Source organism: Ambystoma mexicanum, chromosome 2q, assembly GCF_040938575.1.
Source record: "Ambystoma mexicanum isolate Mex_15411 chromosome 2q, UKY_AmexF1_1, whole genome shotgun sequence".
NCBI lineage: Eukaryota > Metazoa > Chordata > Amphibia > Caudata > Ambystomatidae > Ambystoma > Ambystoma mexicanum.
Window position 1 is genome coordinate 204,555,445 of NC_090924.1, and position 17,429 is coordinate 204,572,873.

The 17,429-nt window shown below is 47.4% G+C and overlaps 1 protein-coding gene across 1 annotated transcript in view; it reads right to left on the minus strand.

Annotated features, from left to right (window-relative positions):
• The window catches only part of SMG1 (SMG1 nonsense mediated mRNA decay associated PI3K related kinase), a 2,768,248-nt gene that overhangs the window by 1,727,169 nt on the left and 1,023,650 nt on the right, over nt 1-17,429 (minus strand). The window contains exons 33-34 of the mRNA XM_069647131.1: nt 9,299-9,437; nt 8,959-9,189 (exon numbers count right to left, since the gene is read on the minus strand). Coding sequence (XP_069503232.1) covers nt 8,959-9,189; nt 9,299-9,437 — 370 coding nt within the window. The remainder of the gene's footprint in view (nt 1-8,958; nt 9,190-9,298; nt 9,438-17,429) is intronic.

Consider the following 17,429-nt stretch of genomic DNA (forward strand, 5'->3'; position numbering starts at 1 on the left):
GCCTTAGAGACAGGATCCCCTTCTCTGCAAGCTGCCACTAAAATGAAAAATTGGTTTGTTTTCCGCAGTGGTTTTGTTCTTTCCAGGTAAAACATGAATGCCATGTGCACATCTAACGTGTGTAGGCTTCTTTCAGTCATGTTAGTGGGGTTCTGGAAAAAAGTGGGCAGTTCTACTCACTTGTTCACGTGGAACTTGGAAATAAATGTAGGTGCAAATCGAGGGTGGTGCGCAGAACCACCTTATCTCTGAAAAGTAACTAAAGGGTCTAGTACTGAAAGGGCCTGTAGTTCACTAACCCTTCTGATAGAAGTGAAAGCCACTAGGAAGGCTGTCTTATAGGTAAGGTCTTTTAGACTTGCCTTGTGCATATGCTCAAAGAGGGATCCCATGAGTCTAGTTAGAACCACATTTAAGTCCCATCTGGGAGCTGGGTTAGAAATGGGGGGGATGAATCCTTTTAACCTCTTCCATGAAAGCCTTGATAACTGGTATTTTCCACCACAACACCTTTTGCTGTGACGCAGTGTAGGATGAGAGAGCAGCTAAGTGAACCTTCAAGGAATTAGAAACCAGGCCTGAATCCAGTAAGTGGGTCACGTACAATACAATGAGTAGGAGAGCAGTCAATGGGATCAACGACCTTGGCATAACATCAGATAAAGCATTTCCATTTACTGGAATAGCAGTATCGGGTGTTGGGTTTTCTTGCTTCCCTGAGTATGTCCATACATCTCTGAGGGAGTTGAAGGTGTCCAAACTCTGACCTCAGGAGCCAGGCCGCTAAGTTCAGAGTTTGCAGGCATGGGTGCAGTGTTTCTTCCCTGTTCTAAGATAACATGTTGCACGGGCAGGGTAGTTTCATAGGAGGGAAGAGGGACATCTCCATCAGATGAGAACCAGGGTTGGCAAGCCCACATTAGGTCCACCAGTATCATGGTGACTGGTTCCTGGTGCATCTTGTGCACGATCTTGTTGAGTGAGTCGTTGGGAAAAGTGTAAAAAAATGTCCCTGACCATGCTATACACAGTCCGTTCCCCTTGGAACCGGTTCTGTGGGTACCTGGAGGCGTAATCTTGGCATTGGGCGTCCTCCAGAGTTGCGAACAGGACGATCTCTGGGAAGCCCCATTCTGCGAAAACATTGGAGACTGTCTTCGTGTAGTCACCATTCGTACTCCTATGGTCAGTGGGAAGTCTCTGCTGAACACATGGGCCAGAAGATGGAGTTCCCCTGGAACATGTTGGGACAACAAACATTCTGTGTTTTAGAGCCCATATCCAAATGTTTTGGGACAGCCTGGATAGCCGTGGAGATTGTGTACCCCCTTGTTTGTTCAGGTAGTACATTGCTGTGGTGCTGCCTGTCAATATCAGGACTGTCCCCTGTAACTGTGTCTCAAAGGCTTTCAGTGCTTTGAATATTGCCAATAGTTCCAACAGATTTATGTGGTTGGATGCAACTTGTGGGGACCACGCGCAGTGCCTCGTCTGCTGAAGCAGGTAAGCACCACACCCTGTGAGAGATGAGTCGGTCGTGTGGCTTCTGGTGCGGGGGTGGTGAAGGTTTTCCCCTTCAAGAGGTTTTCCCTCAACCACCACTGCAGAAAGAAAACGAGGGCTGGCGAGACAACTACCAGATCTTCCCCATTGTCCGCTGGCCTAACACCACTGGCAGTTGAGCCACACTTGCATGGGACACATGCGCAGACATGCGTGAGGAACCAAGTAAATGCATGATGCCATCATTCTTAACAGTCACATGGCCTTGTGTACAGTCACTTCCCGACTGGCTACATACTGAGGGATCTGGAACATGTTTTGAACCCTCTCGTTGGAGGGGAAGACGAAGCAGTCTTTTGTCCTAATTAGAGCCCCTAGAAACTGTTTGACTTGACTGGGGTCTAGGCTGTTTTTCTTCTCGTTGATGGAAAATCCCAGAATGAACAAGGGGTCTATTGTCTTCTGAATGTTCAATAGGCATGTCTCGTAGGATTCCCCTGTTATGAGCCAGTCGTCGAGGTAAGGGTAAACTGAGACAGATAGTCTGCGCAGGTGTGCTGCCAGTACTTTTGTAAACACCCTTGGTGCAGAGGCAATGCCGAAGGGGAGTACCTTGAACTGATAGTGCCTGTCCTATCATGAATCTTAGGTATTTTTCTGTGCGCTGGCAACATCAAAATATGAAAGTATGCATCTTTCATGTCCAGTGTTGCCATGTAATCCCCCTGTTTCAACAGCTGGATTACTTCCTGTAAAGTGACCATACAAAACTTTTGAGGTTTGACAAACTTGTTTGCTGGCTGCAAGTTTAGCACAGGGCGCATGGTGAGATCCTTTTTGGGTACAAGGAAGTACACTGAATAAATACCCTTGTTTACCTGTAGAATAGGGACGGCTTCTATGGCGTCCTTTCCTAGAAGGGTCTGCACCTCTTGCAGTAGGATTTGCAGGTGGTCCGGCGTCTTGGGTGGTCGGGCAAATTCTATACAGTACCCGTGGGCGACAGTCTTGAGTACCCACTGGTTTGTTAACCCCTCCCATGCAGTGAGGTAAGATGTTATTCGCCACCCGACCGGGGTGGCATGGGAGGGGACCTGGATCCGAAGGTCATTTCTGACCAGAGGCCAGGGCGCCTCTGGGGTTGGAACCTCGACCACTACCTTTCCCACGCCACTGTCCTCTGGGTGGATAAGTGGTGGAGGGAATAGAATTCCAGGTGTTTCCTGCTTTATGCTGGTTCTGGGGAAAACGAGATTGCCCATGAAAGGTCTGGTGGGTGCCGCTTCCTCTCTCAGGAGAGGGTTTATGGGTAATCTGTTGAAGGGACTCGAGTGTTTCATGTTCTTTCTTGGCTGTTTTGAGTGCATCGTCCACTGCCTTTCCAAACAGGTTGGTTTCTTCAACGTGTTTGTCAATTAGTGATGCTTGGGTCTCTGGTTTCAAGCTGGAGTTCCTGAGCAAGGTATCTTGTGCCAGGGATCTCGGCAGCGTCCAGAGTGTTTTTGAGCACATTCTGGTTCACTTGCTTGCCCTCGGCAGCAATGGCGAGCAAATTGGTCCGTGTAGGTTCTCGCACTTCTTGAAGGCGTTTTGGCAGAAGGGTCCACTGGACGTCTGCATAGCTGGCCAATAGCGTGGTATAGCTATAGGGGTGGAAAACGCAGCAGCCGTTGTTACCCTTTTTCGTCATGCATAAAGTCTTTTGGACTCCTTATCGGGTGGTGCCACTCCTGTAGACAGGGGAAAACCAGCCAGTTTTCTAGTCATGGTAACCACTAAAGAATCTTGAGTGGCATGACCCTTGATGCAGGCAGGGTCGGTCGGAGAAGCTGGAACAGCTTCTCCACCCAGGGGTTCACTGCCCTGGTGTAAACAAGGAAGGTGGCAATCTCCTGGCCTGAGGTTTTTCTTTAAGTATATCCTCCGTAAAAATCAGAGTCTGGTAAAGCCTCTTGAATGGCAGTCTGAAAATGGTCAGCCGCCTTCTTCAAGATGGCATTGAACGCCATCTAGTCATCCACTGGGGAGGCTTGGCGGGCCGGAGTGGAGGGAGGGTAATCTACACACAAGACATCGGGGTCCTGGGTGAGAGTAGGGGAACTACAGGGTTGGGAATCAACCTGACGGGTGTCCTTTCAATTGTCCATAAAACCTGTTTGATCATCCACATTGTAGTTTTCAAGAAAGGTGTGTTAGGGCGAATTCTCATTTATGGCTAATTTCCCTACCTAGTGAGTCCCTCAGCAGCTTTGCTGGATTTCTGGGGTTTATTTTTTCCACCTGGTAAGAGTGTGAGCCTTTTTCCCACTCTCACGTGCGTTTTGCCAAGTGTATTTCTACTGTTTGTGTGATCTTGGGCTCTGGAGCTACACCACTCCATGAGCCCCACTTTTTGTGTGTTACACAGCATCTTCAGTGCAGTGACAAAGGGTTGTCTGAGACTTCCCTCCGACTCCATTTTTCTGGTTGACTACTGTCCCCCAGAAACATGTCAAGTTGCCATTAACTTTATATAGTCACTTTAAACTACAGACCCAGTACACCCCATCTTACATGGAGTATTGGAAAGGGTTAGTTTGTATCCCTTTTTGTCTGATCCTCTGAGCTTTATTTTGCTCTCTTAACACTAAGACTTGGCTGGTGGCAGTGGTATCTACCCTAACTTTTCTACCGCGATTATACTATATAAACATGGTACTGTTTTAGGCTATTATATTAGCCTCAAACTTAAGCCCGCTTGACCAAACTCTTTATTTTGGCTCTGGTTGGGTTTTATCGCCATTTCATTTTGTTAAAGTCCTTCTTGTGTTTTACTTTGCATGTCAAAACAGGTTTGCCTTCTTTGTGTGCCGACCTTTGGCGGGCTTCTGTCCAGAAGCCCTCCTTTGGCGTTTGGGTGTCTTGGTCGGCTGAATGTGAGGGAGGGGTGTAGTCACCCCCTGCACAGGGTCTCCTTGGCGACGCAAGTCGCACTTTGTGTCGATTGGCTGAGGTGGTTGTCCGGCCCGGACAACCCCCCTGCTGAGTGATTGACAGCTAGGCTGTGTGAATGGGGGGTTTTGGCATTAAAGGCAGGACTCTTGGGCTGGAAGTCAGAGTCGCCACTGGAACTGCAAAGAACCGAAGAGAAGCGGAGAAGACCGCTGCTGCAACGCCAGAGTCCCAGTGAAGCCCTGCTGCAGTCCTGAGCTATCTACCCTTCAACGACAAGAGAAGATAGAGTCCGGAGTCTTCTTCCCTTAAGCCTGGTGGGATCAACCAGCTCACCTTCCACAGGCAGAGGATCCTCCTCTTGGTCAAAATCGCTGCACACAGCTGTAGTGGTCCGGATAGCCATCTAAAGAGCCTTTTTTGTTTTAAAGGAGTGCACCTTTTATTCACTGTTGCTTTTGCTGCTGCTGGCTTCATCCCTGGGTAGTGCATATCGTTCCAGGTGTCCTTGTCCCCACGACTGAAGCTTCAGGAACCGTGAGTCTGCAGGAACAACTGCAGTAGCACCAGCTCTTCTTCATACGAATAAGGTACTGTGTCCGACTTCTAGGAACTAAGGTGAACCCTTTTCTCCTCACCAAAGGCATGTCCTCATCTTCCTTCCCTCTTATAACTTTTGCTTCCCTTTTGACAATATGTAAGTACTCCTGGCAAAGCTCGAATCGTGAACTGTTCTAACCTTGTGATCTTAGACAACCGGACCCCTGTCCCATTGACACTGGCGCAGGCCTATTGACTTGTATCTACCTTTTAGAAAGTGTCTCTTGACTCCATCTGCCTTGACAAAAGTATTGACTATGATTTTTATCCCCAACTGTCTTGTGTTAATTAATGTGCTAAGTGTGTTTGACTACGGTAACATTTCTGTTCACGGGTACGCTTCCCTTTCGTAAGACCGAACTGTCATTACTGTCAAAAAGTGATCGCGTGATAACCCCTGGTAATGTCTTTGTTTCACAACACCCGTCTGTCAAATCCAAAGGTACTTACCTTGAATTGTTCTGCACAAGGGGAATTGGTTGTTTTGTAGTGTATTTGAAGTGTGGTTTTTATTTAATAGAAGTGAAGTGTTTTGTGAACAGATGGTCTAAAAAATAAATGTACTTTTACTTTTTAACCAGAAACCTTGAGTCAGCGTTTGCTTGAGTCACAGTTATTGTAGTCCTTTGTGTAATCTCTACTACTGCTCATTTGCTCTTGAGATAAGTCTGGCAGCTCCGCTACTGCTACCACTCTGTGTAGTACGGGCTTGTACCAAAGGTGAAATTGTACTACCACCTGTAGTCTTAATCTTGTGTAGTGGTCCCTAAGGGCACTGCCCAAGATTCTGCCTAACACTCTGCTGCCTTGAGAGCAACCCCTGTACGCTTCTTGTGTGGAGGAGCGTGAAGGTTGCCGGTACGGGGCATTGTAACCTTTGGAAGGCCTGACCGGTTTTCCTCTGGATGAGCTGAATGACAGCTTTAAGGTTCCCAGGGAACATGCCGTCTCTGTGTCTGCTTTTATTGCTTGCAAAGACTCATCGACTGCTTTGCCAAAGAGGGTTTGCCAGTCAAACGGCATATCCAGTACCTTAGCCTGAATTTCCTGGCGAATGTTTGTTGCCTTCAACCAAGCTTGCAGACGCATGGACACCCCGTAAACCACCTAAGGGAAACCCGTGTGAGCGATGTCCACTGCCAATGTGATGGTGTGATCTGAGGCCACTTCGCCTTCTTGAAAAAGTTCTAGTGCCTCGACCTTCTTGTCCTCGGGTAGGAAGTCTAGAATAGGACCCAGCTTGTATTATAGCTCCCAAACATACCGGGACAAAATGGATAGGGCGTTAGCTGCCTCGATGGTAGAGGCTGCAGTATAAATTATCCTCTTGCCCATTGCATCCAGCGTCTTCACCTCCTGGTCCAGCGGTACCATGGCTGCCACTAGCCTGGCTTCGCCCAATCCTGCTTTGAAGGACGCTTCTCTGTGTATTGGCAGATCTGGAAGGAGGTCTGCAATTTCCCTCCAAAGCCTCTGATTTCCAGCAGCCAGCATGGTGTCTACGTTATCTTGGCGCAGGTGGAGGCCAGCGTTGGAATAAACCTTCTTTCCATAAGCCACCAAAATGTTCTCCTTGTCCAACAAGGCTGTGGTAGAGGATGACGATGTGGACGACTACGGTTTGGCATACATGGAAGCAGCCATTATCACTTAGGAAGGAGGCCGAGGCTGAACCGATAGGGTGAGAATATCCCCTTGTGCCGGACTATATTTACCATCCAACTGCTTGTTGGTGGGCTACGTTCAGTAGGGCTTGGACCAGCCCTTTCCTGCCAGAGCTTCCACATCTTTTTGGAGAGGAATGCCCGATATGGTAGCCGATTTGATGGTCAGGATTTCAGCTAGGACCTCTGCGTCTGGTTGTTCCATCTCAGGCTGAGGAATGCCCAGATACTCCACCAATCCTGCTAGCCTGTCATGGAAGGCCCTTGCTGAAGGCTTGGTGTCCGGATCCTCCTCTTTGTTTGTAGCACCCTGGGGTATGGGAGCCGCAAACCCCTTGGTCTGCAGGATCAGTGGACGGCGCCACCAGTGGCCCTACCGTGGGCAGAGGCGCTGCAGGTGGCAGGGACAGGGCTGTGTTAGGCTGCGCCAAAGCCTGTGTCGGTGTAGACTGGGATGCCACTGGAACTACGGTTGGAGCCAGCTGCAGATGGACTGGAGCCGAAGGCTGTGGAGGTGTAGGTGGAAGCATCTCCTTAATAATCACGTTCAGGATGCCCCCCACTTGAGGAGACTTCATCAAAGTGAGAAACTTCTGAATTAATCATTCCTCGCACACTGGGGATGCACGCTCATGCGTAGGCACCGCTGGCATGAATGGCATGGAGGGCTGAGCTCTTCCTATGCTTGTGCCCTGTGAGTAACTGTCCTCAGTGTAGCGCACAATGAGGGCACCAGATAGGATGTGCACCACAATGCCTGTGGCATGAGCATGGGAGACCGTTCCACCCTGGGAGTGAAGCTCTGCCCTGGGGGTTCGTTTGGTGTGCATTTGCAAGCAGCACCATTTTGTCAGCCTGAGCCGCCATTTTGTCCTGGAGCAGCAAGCGCAGGATCTGTGTGTCCGTCGAGGTACTGGCTCTGGCCTCTACCCATTTGCTTGCCGTTGTAGGTTCGGGCCTCCTCTGCACCTCAGGTATGGACCTCGTAGGCGTGCCGCCCTTGGACATGGAGCCGGTAGTGCTGCTGCATGCAGGTGCCCCTCAGGCCTAGGCCTGGTACCAGGGCAGAGCCCCTCAGGAGACTTTCTGATACAAGAGCCATCTAGCCCCTCTGCGCTCAGACAAGGAGAATCCGTGGATCCCTTGCCTGTTAGGCTGGTAGCTCGATGAGCCGGTTCCATGTGTTAAAATCGTGGCAAAAAGGCTGTGGTTTTGCTGCCGCAATCCATGTAAAGGATGCAGGGGACCCCCCCCCCTCTCCCGCAACCCCCAAACCATTATACCATTTAACGGGAACGCATGACACCTCCGCTGCCCTTAAATGGTATAATGGGTACACCTTTACCGGGTCAAACCATGGCATTTTTGCCACTATTTTTTGTACGGACGACATTTTAGCCACGATTCTATTACTGTATACCGATGAGCCTCAGTACCCGGACTGATGACAGGACCAGAGTGGCTCCTCCCGCTTGGCTGCTTCCCAGGGAAGGAATCACCTTTGCAGGGTGCTTTTGAAAAGAGAGCACTTACCATGGCCTTCGTTTTGTTTCTACGCACGTACTTCTTGGTGTTCGGGCAGAGATCTCGTTAACAGCTTGCTCCACCTCGCTGTGCGGGTCTGACGTCAGAAAGGATCACACGAAGGGCACCTACTAAAGCCCACAGGGGCTGACATGCGCCAAGCAGGGGCGAGGCACCGGAGGCTGGTGTATAGGGAAGTACTTAGGAATTCGAAAGTATTAAAAAAAAAACAGGTGAAGAAAGAAATGCATGCAATTAGGAAGGAAAAAAGCCTCAACCAGAGTGCAGGTGAAGCAGGTCCAGTCTACGTGGAAAAGAGGACTGACGTATGGCGCTGGAGGGTGAAGTCAGGGGAGTGCATGCCTCCCAGGCCACGCACCAGCGTGCAACTAAATTTAAAGGGGAACATTTTGGCCAAAAAGAGTTCTATTCCCGTTCCCAGCGAGGGATGCCCCATGCAGTATGGAGGAAAGGGAACGGGACATAGGAGTAAGTCAATGAGGGGGAGGGGAAACAAAGATATGAGGGGCCCTAGAATACCCAGAAATATGAATACTGTTTTAACATACATATCCGCTTCAAAATGTCCTTGAAATATTTGTGATTTAGGTTTAGAATATCTGTTTTCACACTGCATCTGACAATTAACTGAAGTTATGCAGCAATACTTGTCAGAATGTATCAATACGAATATTACATAATTTACACATTACTTTACAATTACTCTGTTACTTACCTGACCAGCATTCAGTTTAAGGAAGGTAAAGTAGGCACTGCAAGACAATTTATATAAACTGAAGATGCGATCTACAACTTTTCGCCACAGCTTAATTAGACCTTCAGAGGTGTTCTCATCAACATCTGCAAGCCAAGGGCAGCTGGTCAATAACTGGCGCCAAATAATATCCACCAAATTGTCCTCTTCATTGTCATCATTTTCTGAAATTTGGAGGGTCATATCTTCATCCTACGACACAATCAAAAAAGTTGTAATAGAAGATCCTAAAGTAATCATACATGTATTTTAACAGGCAAATTGGCAAATTCTTGGAAGAATTAAGCTGTTTTCTACTTGCCTGGATACCTGCAGGCCGACACATTGCTTGACCAAGAATGCCATAAATCTTTTCCTGGTCTTCATCTGAAACATTATCTGGAAGCAGGTTTTGAACCTCAGATTTTTCTTCGGGCAGCAGACGGACACCTTCTCCCTGGCTACCATTAAAAAAACAACAATATTTGGTATACTTGCTAAATGACATCTATAAGTTTAAGTACACTGGCAGCTCGCAATTCTTTGAAATGCTGTGAAATATAAATAGATTTTTGAGTAATGGATTATCATTAAACTGATACATCATTTTCAAAATGTTCTTCATGAGTTAAACAGGATAATCAAAATTACTCACCTCAGGTAATTTTCTTTCTGATATTCCTCCAAACGGATTCCTAATCTTAGATCGATCATACTGCAAGAGCAGATTTCAGAAACCTTTCACCACCAGGGAGCACCTTACAGCATTGACATAGGGGTCCCTGTCCCTCGGCGCCCTTTACCATTGGAGCTGGACGTGATGTCAGTCTGTACGTGTAGCTCGCGCTGTGACACGAGTTCCTAATTGTTCCCCTGAGCACAGCCGCAAACGGAATTGATTTTTGTACTCTTTAGTTAACATCCATGTTGTCAAGAAAGGCACTGAAGGAGAGATTGTCAAGATTCGTGAGGCAAGCTGTGGGGGTGATGAGGAATCCGTGGGAGGAACCTCCATCAGAAAGAACTTTAACCGCGGTAAGAAATGTGTTCTAATGTATTGCGCCATCCCACTGTTTCCTCATCTTAGATATGCTCCGATAGCAGTAACATGTATCCAGGGTTGGGGGAGATAACTTCAAGGCAGACTCATACCAAAGCGTACTGCAAAACCACCCTGCCAAAGCAGGCATCTGGCCTGAAGAGTATCCAGACAATAGTGATTTGCAAATGTATGTAGGGATTACCATGTCGCTGCTTGCCACATATCTATATAGTCGGAACGCTTAAGCAACTGAGAAGAGTGAAGAAGACGACCTATCTGATTTTTGCGATCCCACGGGTCTAGCTCAAGACCTCAACAAAGAGCTTAAAATATAAATCTTTGAACAGAAGTGCGAAATTGGAAATTTTTAGAAAAGTATTGAATCTTTACCTCTTTGCATCCAAAGATATGGAATTTGTCTGCTTCCCTGTAGATAAAATATTGCGGAGTTGGGGCTCAAATCAAAAAGAGCTATACTGGCAATTCTAGCGGCCTCAAGAGAACTAGAGAAACAAGTCCTTGAGACTTTCTCCTCCCTACCGAGGGAGGATTTGAGCAACACCCACCGCCATGAAAATTATGTAAACTCAGGGAACACAACAAATTCGCAAATTCTAGAAGAGCCCCATGTGGTCTCAAGAAAATCTGTGAACCACGGTGAACAGCAACAAAGTGCTATTTCCCTTCTACCTGAAATATAGACCCAAGTTCTTCAGAGACTGGGAGTGGGCAATCAATCTCTTTAGGCAAAGAGATGGGGTAAGTTGGAAGAATCTGTGTGATTTTTCTGCAACGGAAATGTTTGAGGGAGAAATGACCGAAGATTATTTGCCCAAAATAATCTTTGGTCATTTCTCCCCTGAACATTCCGAAGTGCGCACCCCTACCCAAATCCCCACCCAAACCCCCTTACTTACCTTGCCTTGCGTCTCGCTGGACCCTGAAACGCCTGTGCCCTTTAACTTCCGTGATCGGGAACCAGCACTACAGCGTCATTTTCAATTTTTGTCTTTTTTTCTTTCGGGCAGCTGCAGGGTGTGTCCCCCGCAACCCGGCTCACTATACTGTATAGTATGGCGAGCGAGGTGTTGCGGGGGACAACCCTGCAGCCTTTGTTTTTCTTTTATTTTTTTTTACCGACCCCACCAAAAAATAAACACCACAAAAGTTTCAAACTTTTTGTAGTTCATACTTTTGGTGGTATGTATTTTAGGTCTTTTGGTGGGGTTGGTAATTTGTATACAGTATTTTTGTCCCATTTCTGTTGGAACACGCAGGGCTCCTGTCCTTTCAAAGCTGGAGAGATGAGGCAACAGACGTTTGGGTAATGATATAGTTTTTCAAGAAACGTGACTGGTCAACCCTATTGAAGTTGGGGGGTTTACAATATTTCATCAAGCAGCACAACAAAAAGCAAAAGGGAGGCCGTCAGGAGGCCTAATGATAGCTATTAAAAACACCATAAGCAAGGAATTAAGAGTCAATTTTCAGCAGCAAAATGGGTATCCAGGCCTGTAAAATGTTAATACGATCAAACGAGCCAGATTTTTATATTATGGTTATCAGTGTCTACTGTAACCCCACCTGTATCAATCTCCAGGCCTTTCTAATGATTTTGTCCTCCCTGTTAGAAAGGATTAAATTGGAATTTGAAGATGCCCCTAATTCTGGCAAGAGAGCTAACTACCTTTTGCATCAAGAATGCAATTAGGGAAGAAGTGAAGAAGGTCCAAAAATTCTCCAAGGGACGAAGATGGGAGTTTTTAAAAGAATGGGGCTTTAAGATGAAAATGGGTCAGTTGCAGGGGATGTTCCGACAGTAACAACTTGGCAACGGGGCGAGTCGTTCTCCACAATCGACTAAATATTTCTATCACCAGTCCTTTTCCTGTGCTGCTCATCAATAAAGATCAAGCAGGGGGGAGCAAGTGACCAGACACGATTGAAAATGGTGCTCTCGGACCTGACTACTATATCAATGGATAGACAGAGCCAAGCGCTGACATCCAGAAAGGGGAAAATCAGGTTGGTACAATACAAAAAAGAAGGGCTCTGCTTAAATGACAATCTTTCCTCTATGACCGAAATGGCACTAGATGAAAATTGTCAGCCATAAAACGTCAGTTTATTTGGTCTACTAACTCACCAAGTCTGGTGACAACTGGGAAGTCTCCTCCCCATCGTCATGTTTTTGATGAAGACATTTGGAAGAAAAAGAGATCCCTTAGACAAGCACTTAAAAAATTGGGGAAGACATCAAAGAATGGCAAACTCTTGAAGACAGAGGAAACAATTAGTTTAAGCATTGGTCGAAAGAACAAAAGATGCTGCGCCTTCAGAAGGATGGCAAGCTTATGCTGAGTGCAGTTTGCAGGAAGAATCTGGGAAACGTCTGGGAAATGATCAACCAACTAGAAGTAAATCATAGTAATACCCAATGCAATCTTGTTGCAGAATCCAGGTGGATAGATTATCACAACACTTCGAGAATCCCCATATAACTCTGAATAGTAACATTGAAGGTCCATGGTCAATGCATTTTTGACGAGAATGAAATAGAGCTCATCAATAAATCATCCTCATCTAAAGCAGCCGGCCAAAAATGGGCAGACCTACCAAGGCTTAAAAAACAATGTGCGACTTCGGGCCAGATTACTTAACTGGCTTTTTAAGGATATCCTAAAAAGGAAGACATCCCCCCCACCCCCCTCATGGAAAACAGCTATAGTTATCCCTTTAAGGGGCGATTGGGTGAATCTGGCGAATCATCGCCCTCCTCAATGTGTAGAGCAAACTATTTAAAAGCGGTTATTAAAAGAACTGGAGAGATGGGTGGAAGAGACACATCCTATCCAAGCTTCAGACAGGTTTTAGGAAGGGTCTTCCCAACACACTGAATGGGTGAACTTTAAATATTATTAGCGAGAAAGCTAGATGTAAGGCCGATTCACCATTATATGGGGCTTGGTTATATGGGGCTTGCGTTTATCTCTGAGGCATTTGACCAGGTAATAGAGATTGTTTATGGAATAAGCTCGAAAGTTGGGGTATTCCAGAACATATTCTGGCAATGTTGGAATTACACAGAGATACATCAATGAGAGTGAGACTTGATGAGCAAGGCCATCTTTTGGAGTTCATTAGGGTACAATGAGGTGTTAGACAGGGTTGCATGGGGGCCCCTTTGTTCTTCAATATGTACTTGGCAGACATTAAGGTCCCATCCTGGTGGTGGGTTTGAAATAGGAGGGTGAAGTCTCTCTACTCCTTCCATGAAGGCTTTAACTACTGGCATTTTCCACCACAACACCTTGTTATGGGAGGTGGTGTATGCTGACAGAGCTGCCAGGTGTACTTTTAGTGAGTTAAAAACCAGTCCTGCATCCAGCAGGTGGAGCATGTATGTGACAATAGTTGAAGGAGTGCAATCAACCGGGTTGATTTACTTATTTTGGCACCAGATAACAAATCTTTTCCATTTGTCAAAGTAGCAGTGCCTCGTGTTTGGCTTCCTAGATTCTTTTAGAATGTCCATACATCTCTGTGGTAAATTGAGATGTCCAAACTCTATGACCTCAGGAGCCATGCTGCCAGGTTCAATGAGATGGGTTGAGGATGCATCTTGTGCCCTTGGTGCTGGGACAGTAGGTTGTACCAGCACGGGAGCCTGATGGGTTCGCACACTGCTAGTCTGCGTAGGTGTGGGAACCACGGTTGTCTGGCCCACATGGGAGCAACTAGGACGAGCGTCATCGATTCTCTGTTCATCTTGTTGACCACCTTCCTGATGAGGGGAGTTGGTAGAAAAGCGTACGCAAACATCCCTGACCAGTTCATCCACAGGGCGTTCCCCTGGGAGTCTGGTTGGGGGAACCTGGATGCCAATCCTGGGCATTGTCTGTTTTCCCTTGTGGCAAAATAGGTCTATAGTGGGGGAACCCCACTGAGAGAAGATATCTTCTACAATTTCTCTGTGTAGACACCATTCGTGTTCCTCTGGAAGGGAGCCTCTGCTCAAAGTATCCGCCAGAGAATTGAGGTCCCCTGGAACATGTTGAGATGACAGAAAGATGTTCCGTCTGAGTGCCCATATCCAAATTTTCTGGGCAAGCTTGGACGGATTTGGCGAACAAGTCCCCCCTTGCTTGTTCAGGTAGAACATGGCTGTAGTGCTGTCCGTCCGGATCTGCACTGAGATTCTGCAGGTAGGGCTTGAACGCTTGAAGCGCTCTGAATACTGCCAGAAGCTCTAGTAGGTTGATATGATTCCTGGCCACTGAGTGAGACCAGAGACCCTGAGCTGTGTGGTGGAGATAGTGAGCTCCCCACCCTGTCAGGCATGCATCGGTTGTGACTAGCGCCTGTATCCCGGGATCGTAAAAGTGTTTCCCCTTGGACAGATTTTCTCTTGTCCACCAGTGAAGGCTTTCTACAAGTGTTGGCGAAACGACCACTAGATCGTTCCACTGACCACTTGCCTGAGACCACTGTTTCGCCAACCATTCCTGCATGGGACGAATGCACAGGTGCGCGTGGGGGACCAGGTAAATACATGACGCCATCATGCCCAGCAAACGCATTGCTTTGCGTACCGTTATCTGGCGACCGGCCGGATAATGCGGAATTTGCAGTAGTATATTCCGAATTCTTTCCTCGGATAGAAAGGTCAACCCCTCTTGGGTGTCTAGGATAGCTCCTAGGAATTGTTTGGAGGTGCTTGGCACCAGACTTGACTTCTTCTCGTTTATTGAGAAACGCAATTCGAAGAGGAGGTCGATCGTCCTTTGAATGTTTGTTCTGCAAATTACTGGGGTCTCCCCTGTGATGAGCCAGTCGTCCAGGTAAGGGTACACCGGGATTGCCTCTCTGCGTAGGTGTGCTGCCGCCACCGCCAGTACCTTGGTGAATACCCTTGGAGCCGAAGCTATCCCGAAGGGCACTACCTTGAACTGGTAGTGCCGACTGTCCACCTTGAAGCGCAAGTACTTTCTGTGCGCTGGGAACATGGAAATATGAAAATAGGCATCTTTCATGTCCAATGTTGCCATGTAATCCCCCTTTTTTAGGAGGGGGATTACCTCTTGGAGAGTACTCATGCGAAATTTTTGGGGCTTGACATACTTGTTTGCAGGCCGTAAGTCCAATACTGGGTGGATTGTCAAATCTTTTTTTGGCACAAGGAAGTAAGTTGAATAAATACCCTTGTTTACCTGGTGTCCCGGGACGAGTTCTATCGCGTCCTTTGCTAGCAGATTGACGATCTCCTCGAGGAGGATCTTCTGGTGGTCCAAAGATTGTATTTTTTGTCTTGGAGGATGGTTCCGGGGACGCTCTAACAGTTCTATGCAGTACTCTGCGGATGCTGTGGACAGCACCCATCTGTCTGATGTGATCCCTTCCCAAGCTTGGGTGAAGTTGGAAATGCGTCCCCCTACTGGGGTTGCATGAGAAGGGACCCTGAACGGAGCGTCACTGTTTTGGTGGAGGCGTGCCGCCGCCTCTACTGGGGCTGCCTCTACCTTGACCACATACTCTTATTACCCCTGCCATAACCCTGGGTAGACTGCTGGTTGTTATTGTTCCATGGTGTACCCTGCCCCTGGGAATAGTTAGATCCTCTCTGGGAATTTTGTCCGCGTGGGCGACGAAAATTGCCATTCCCTCTTTGATTAGGGGTTTATTGGTTAGTTGGCCTTGGGATTTGAGTGTCTCATACTCATCCTTGGCATTTTTCAGCGCGTCCTCGACCGTCTTACCAAATTGATCCGGCTACACCGGTCTAACAATGACGCTTGGGTTTCAGCCTTGAATCCAGACTGCAGCAGGTCTCTTGATAACAGTCCCTTCTGCTATCAATCTGCCGGCGTTATCCGCAGCATCAAAGGTTGCTTTTAGAATGCAACCGGACACGGCTCTTCCCTCCGCGGAAACCTGTGCCAATTGGCTCTTTAAGGGTTCTGGGGTGGAGTCTATGAGTGCCGCGACTTCTTCCCACTGGTGGCAGTTGTAACTGGCCAACAGGGTGGTGGAGTTGGCAATCCTTGCCTGGTAGGCGGAAGTGGAGGCTACCTTCCTGCCCAACCCATATAGTTTCTTGCTCTCCTTGTCGGGAGGAGCTTCGGACGATGACAAGGGTGTACCTGCCCTCTTACGGGTGTTTGTAACTACCACGGAGTCCGGCTTCAGATGCCCCCTTATGTATAGTGGGTCTGATTGGGCTGCCCTGAAAAGTTTCTCAATCATTGGGTTCACTGCCAGGGTGAGGTTGGGATTTACAAGTGAAGGGTCTATTCTTCTCTGAATCGACTTAAGGATAGGGATGGCCTGCGCAACAGGTCTCCTTTCTCCCACTAACTCCTCAGCGAAGTCTCTCTCTTCTTGAGTACCCTGGGTGTCAATGTGGAAGTGTTCTGCCGCTCGGGACAGAAATTCCTTTAGGAGAGGTTGATTGTCGACAGGGGAGTCGGTAATCGGGGGTTCTTTCTCTACCGGGGAATCTACTCTGTAGGTCTCAGGGTCTTCCTCTTCTTGGTCCTCATCCCCATAGTAGCCCGTACCAGTTTGCTCTTCCAACACGCCCAAATCTGGATCCTCACAAAAGGATGTATCCCCTTGATAATGAGAGTAGGGCTGTATATAGTAGGGGTCCGAAGACCGTGTTGTGGCTTCAAAAAGGGACTTCTACTTGGAGGTATTGGATCCTTAGAGCCTGAGGGTGCTGACCCGTCGGGAGTATAGGAGAGAAAGTGTTCAGGGTTTTTTGTGTAAAAATCTGCCAATGATGACATCATTGACATAACACTATGTCATCACTAGACCATTCTCTAGAACTGGGAATGACCCTTTCTGGGACTTTCTCTGCCTTATCCCGACTAGACTTACTGGTTTTAGCAGGGGTCCTTGGGACAACAGAAGACTGGGACTTGTCTGTCTGTTTATGTGGAGTGGACATTTTTAGAGGTGTGTAAGGAGGCTGAGACTGCTTCCTTTTTTGTTTTTCCCCCCCTCCCCGTGGGCGGAAGAGTGTTTCAGTTCAAGACCAAAACAAATTCAGAAACCACATACCCTTCTATCAAAGGGCTCAGACACAGAAGTACCTGGACCATTCAAATTTTCCAATACAACAGGTGTTAATTGCGATGCAAATGTAACAATGTTCCATTCCAAATACCAGCAGTTGAAAACATTTAAATGGTGCAGACCAGTTGTGTTTGAAAATGCTCGTCCTTTACAGAAATGCAGATGTAATCCTGACACCATTTACAGTGTCTCAGGAATAAGGCAAGAATTGGACTACAGTGCTGGAATGGTGAAATTCACTTTAAACCGACAAGATCATCCACAGGAATTTCTAATGTACTTACTACAAATACGGGAAAGAAAAAATAACACTTATAAATGAAATCTTTCA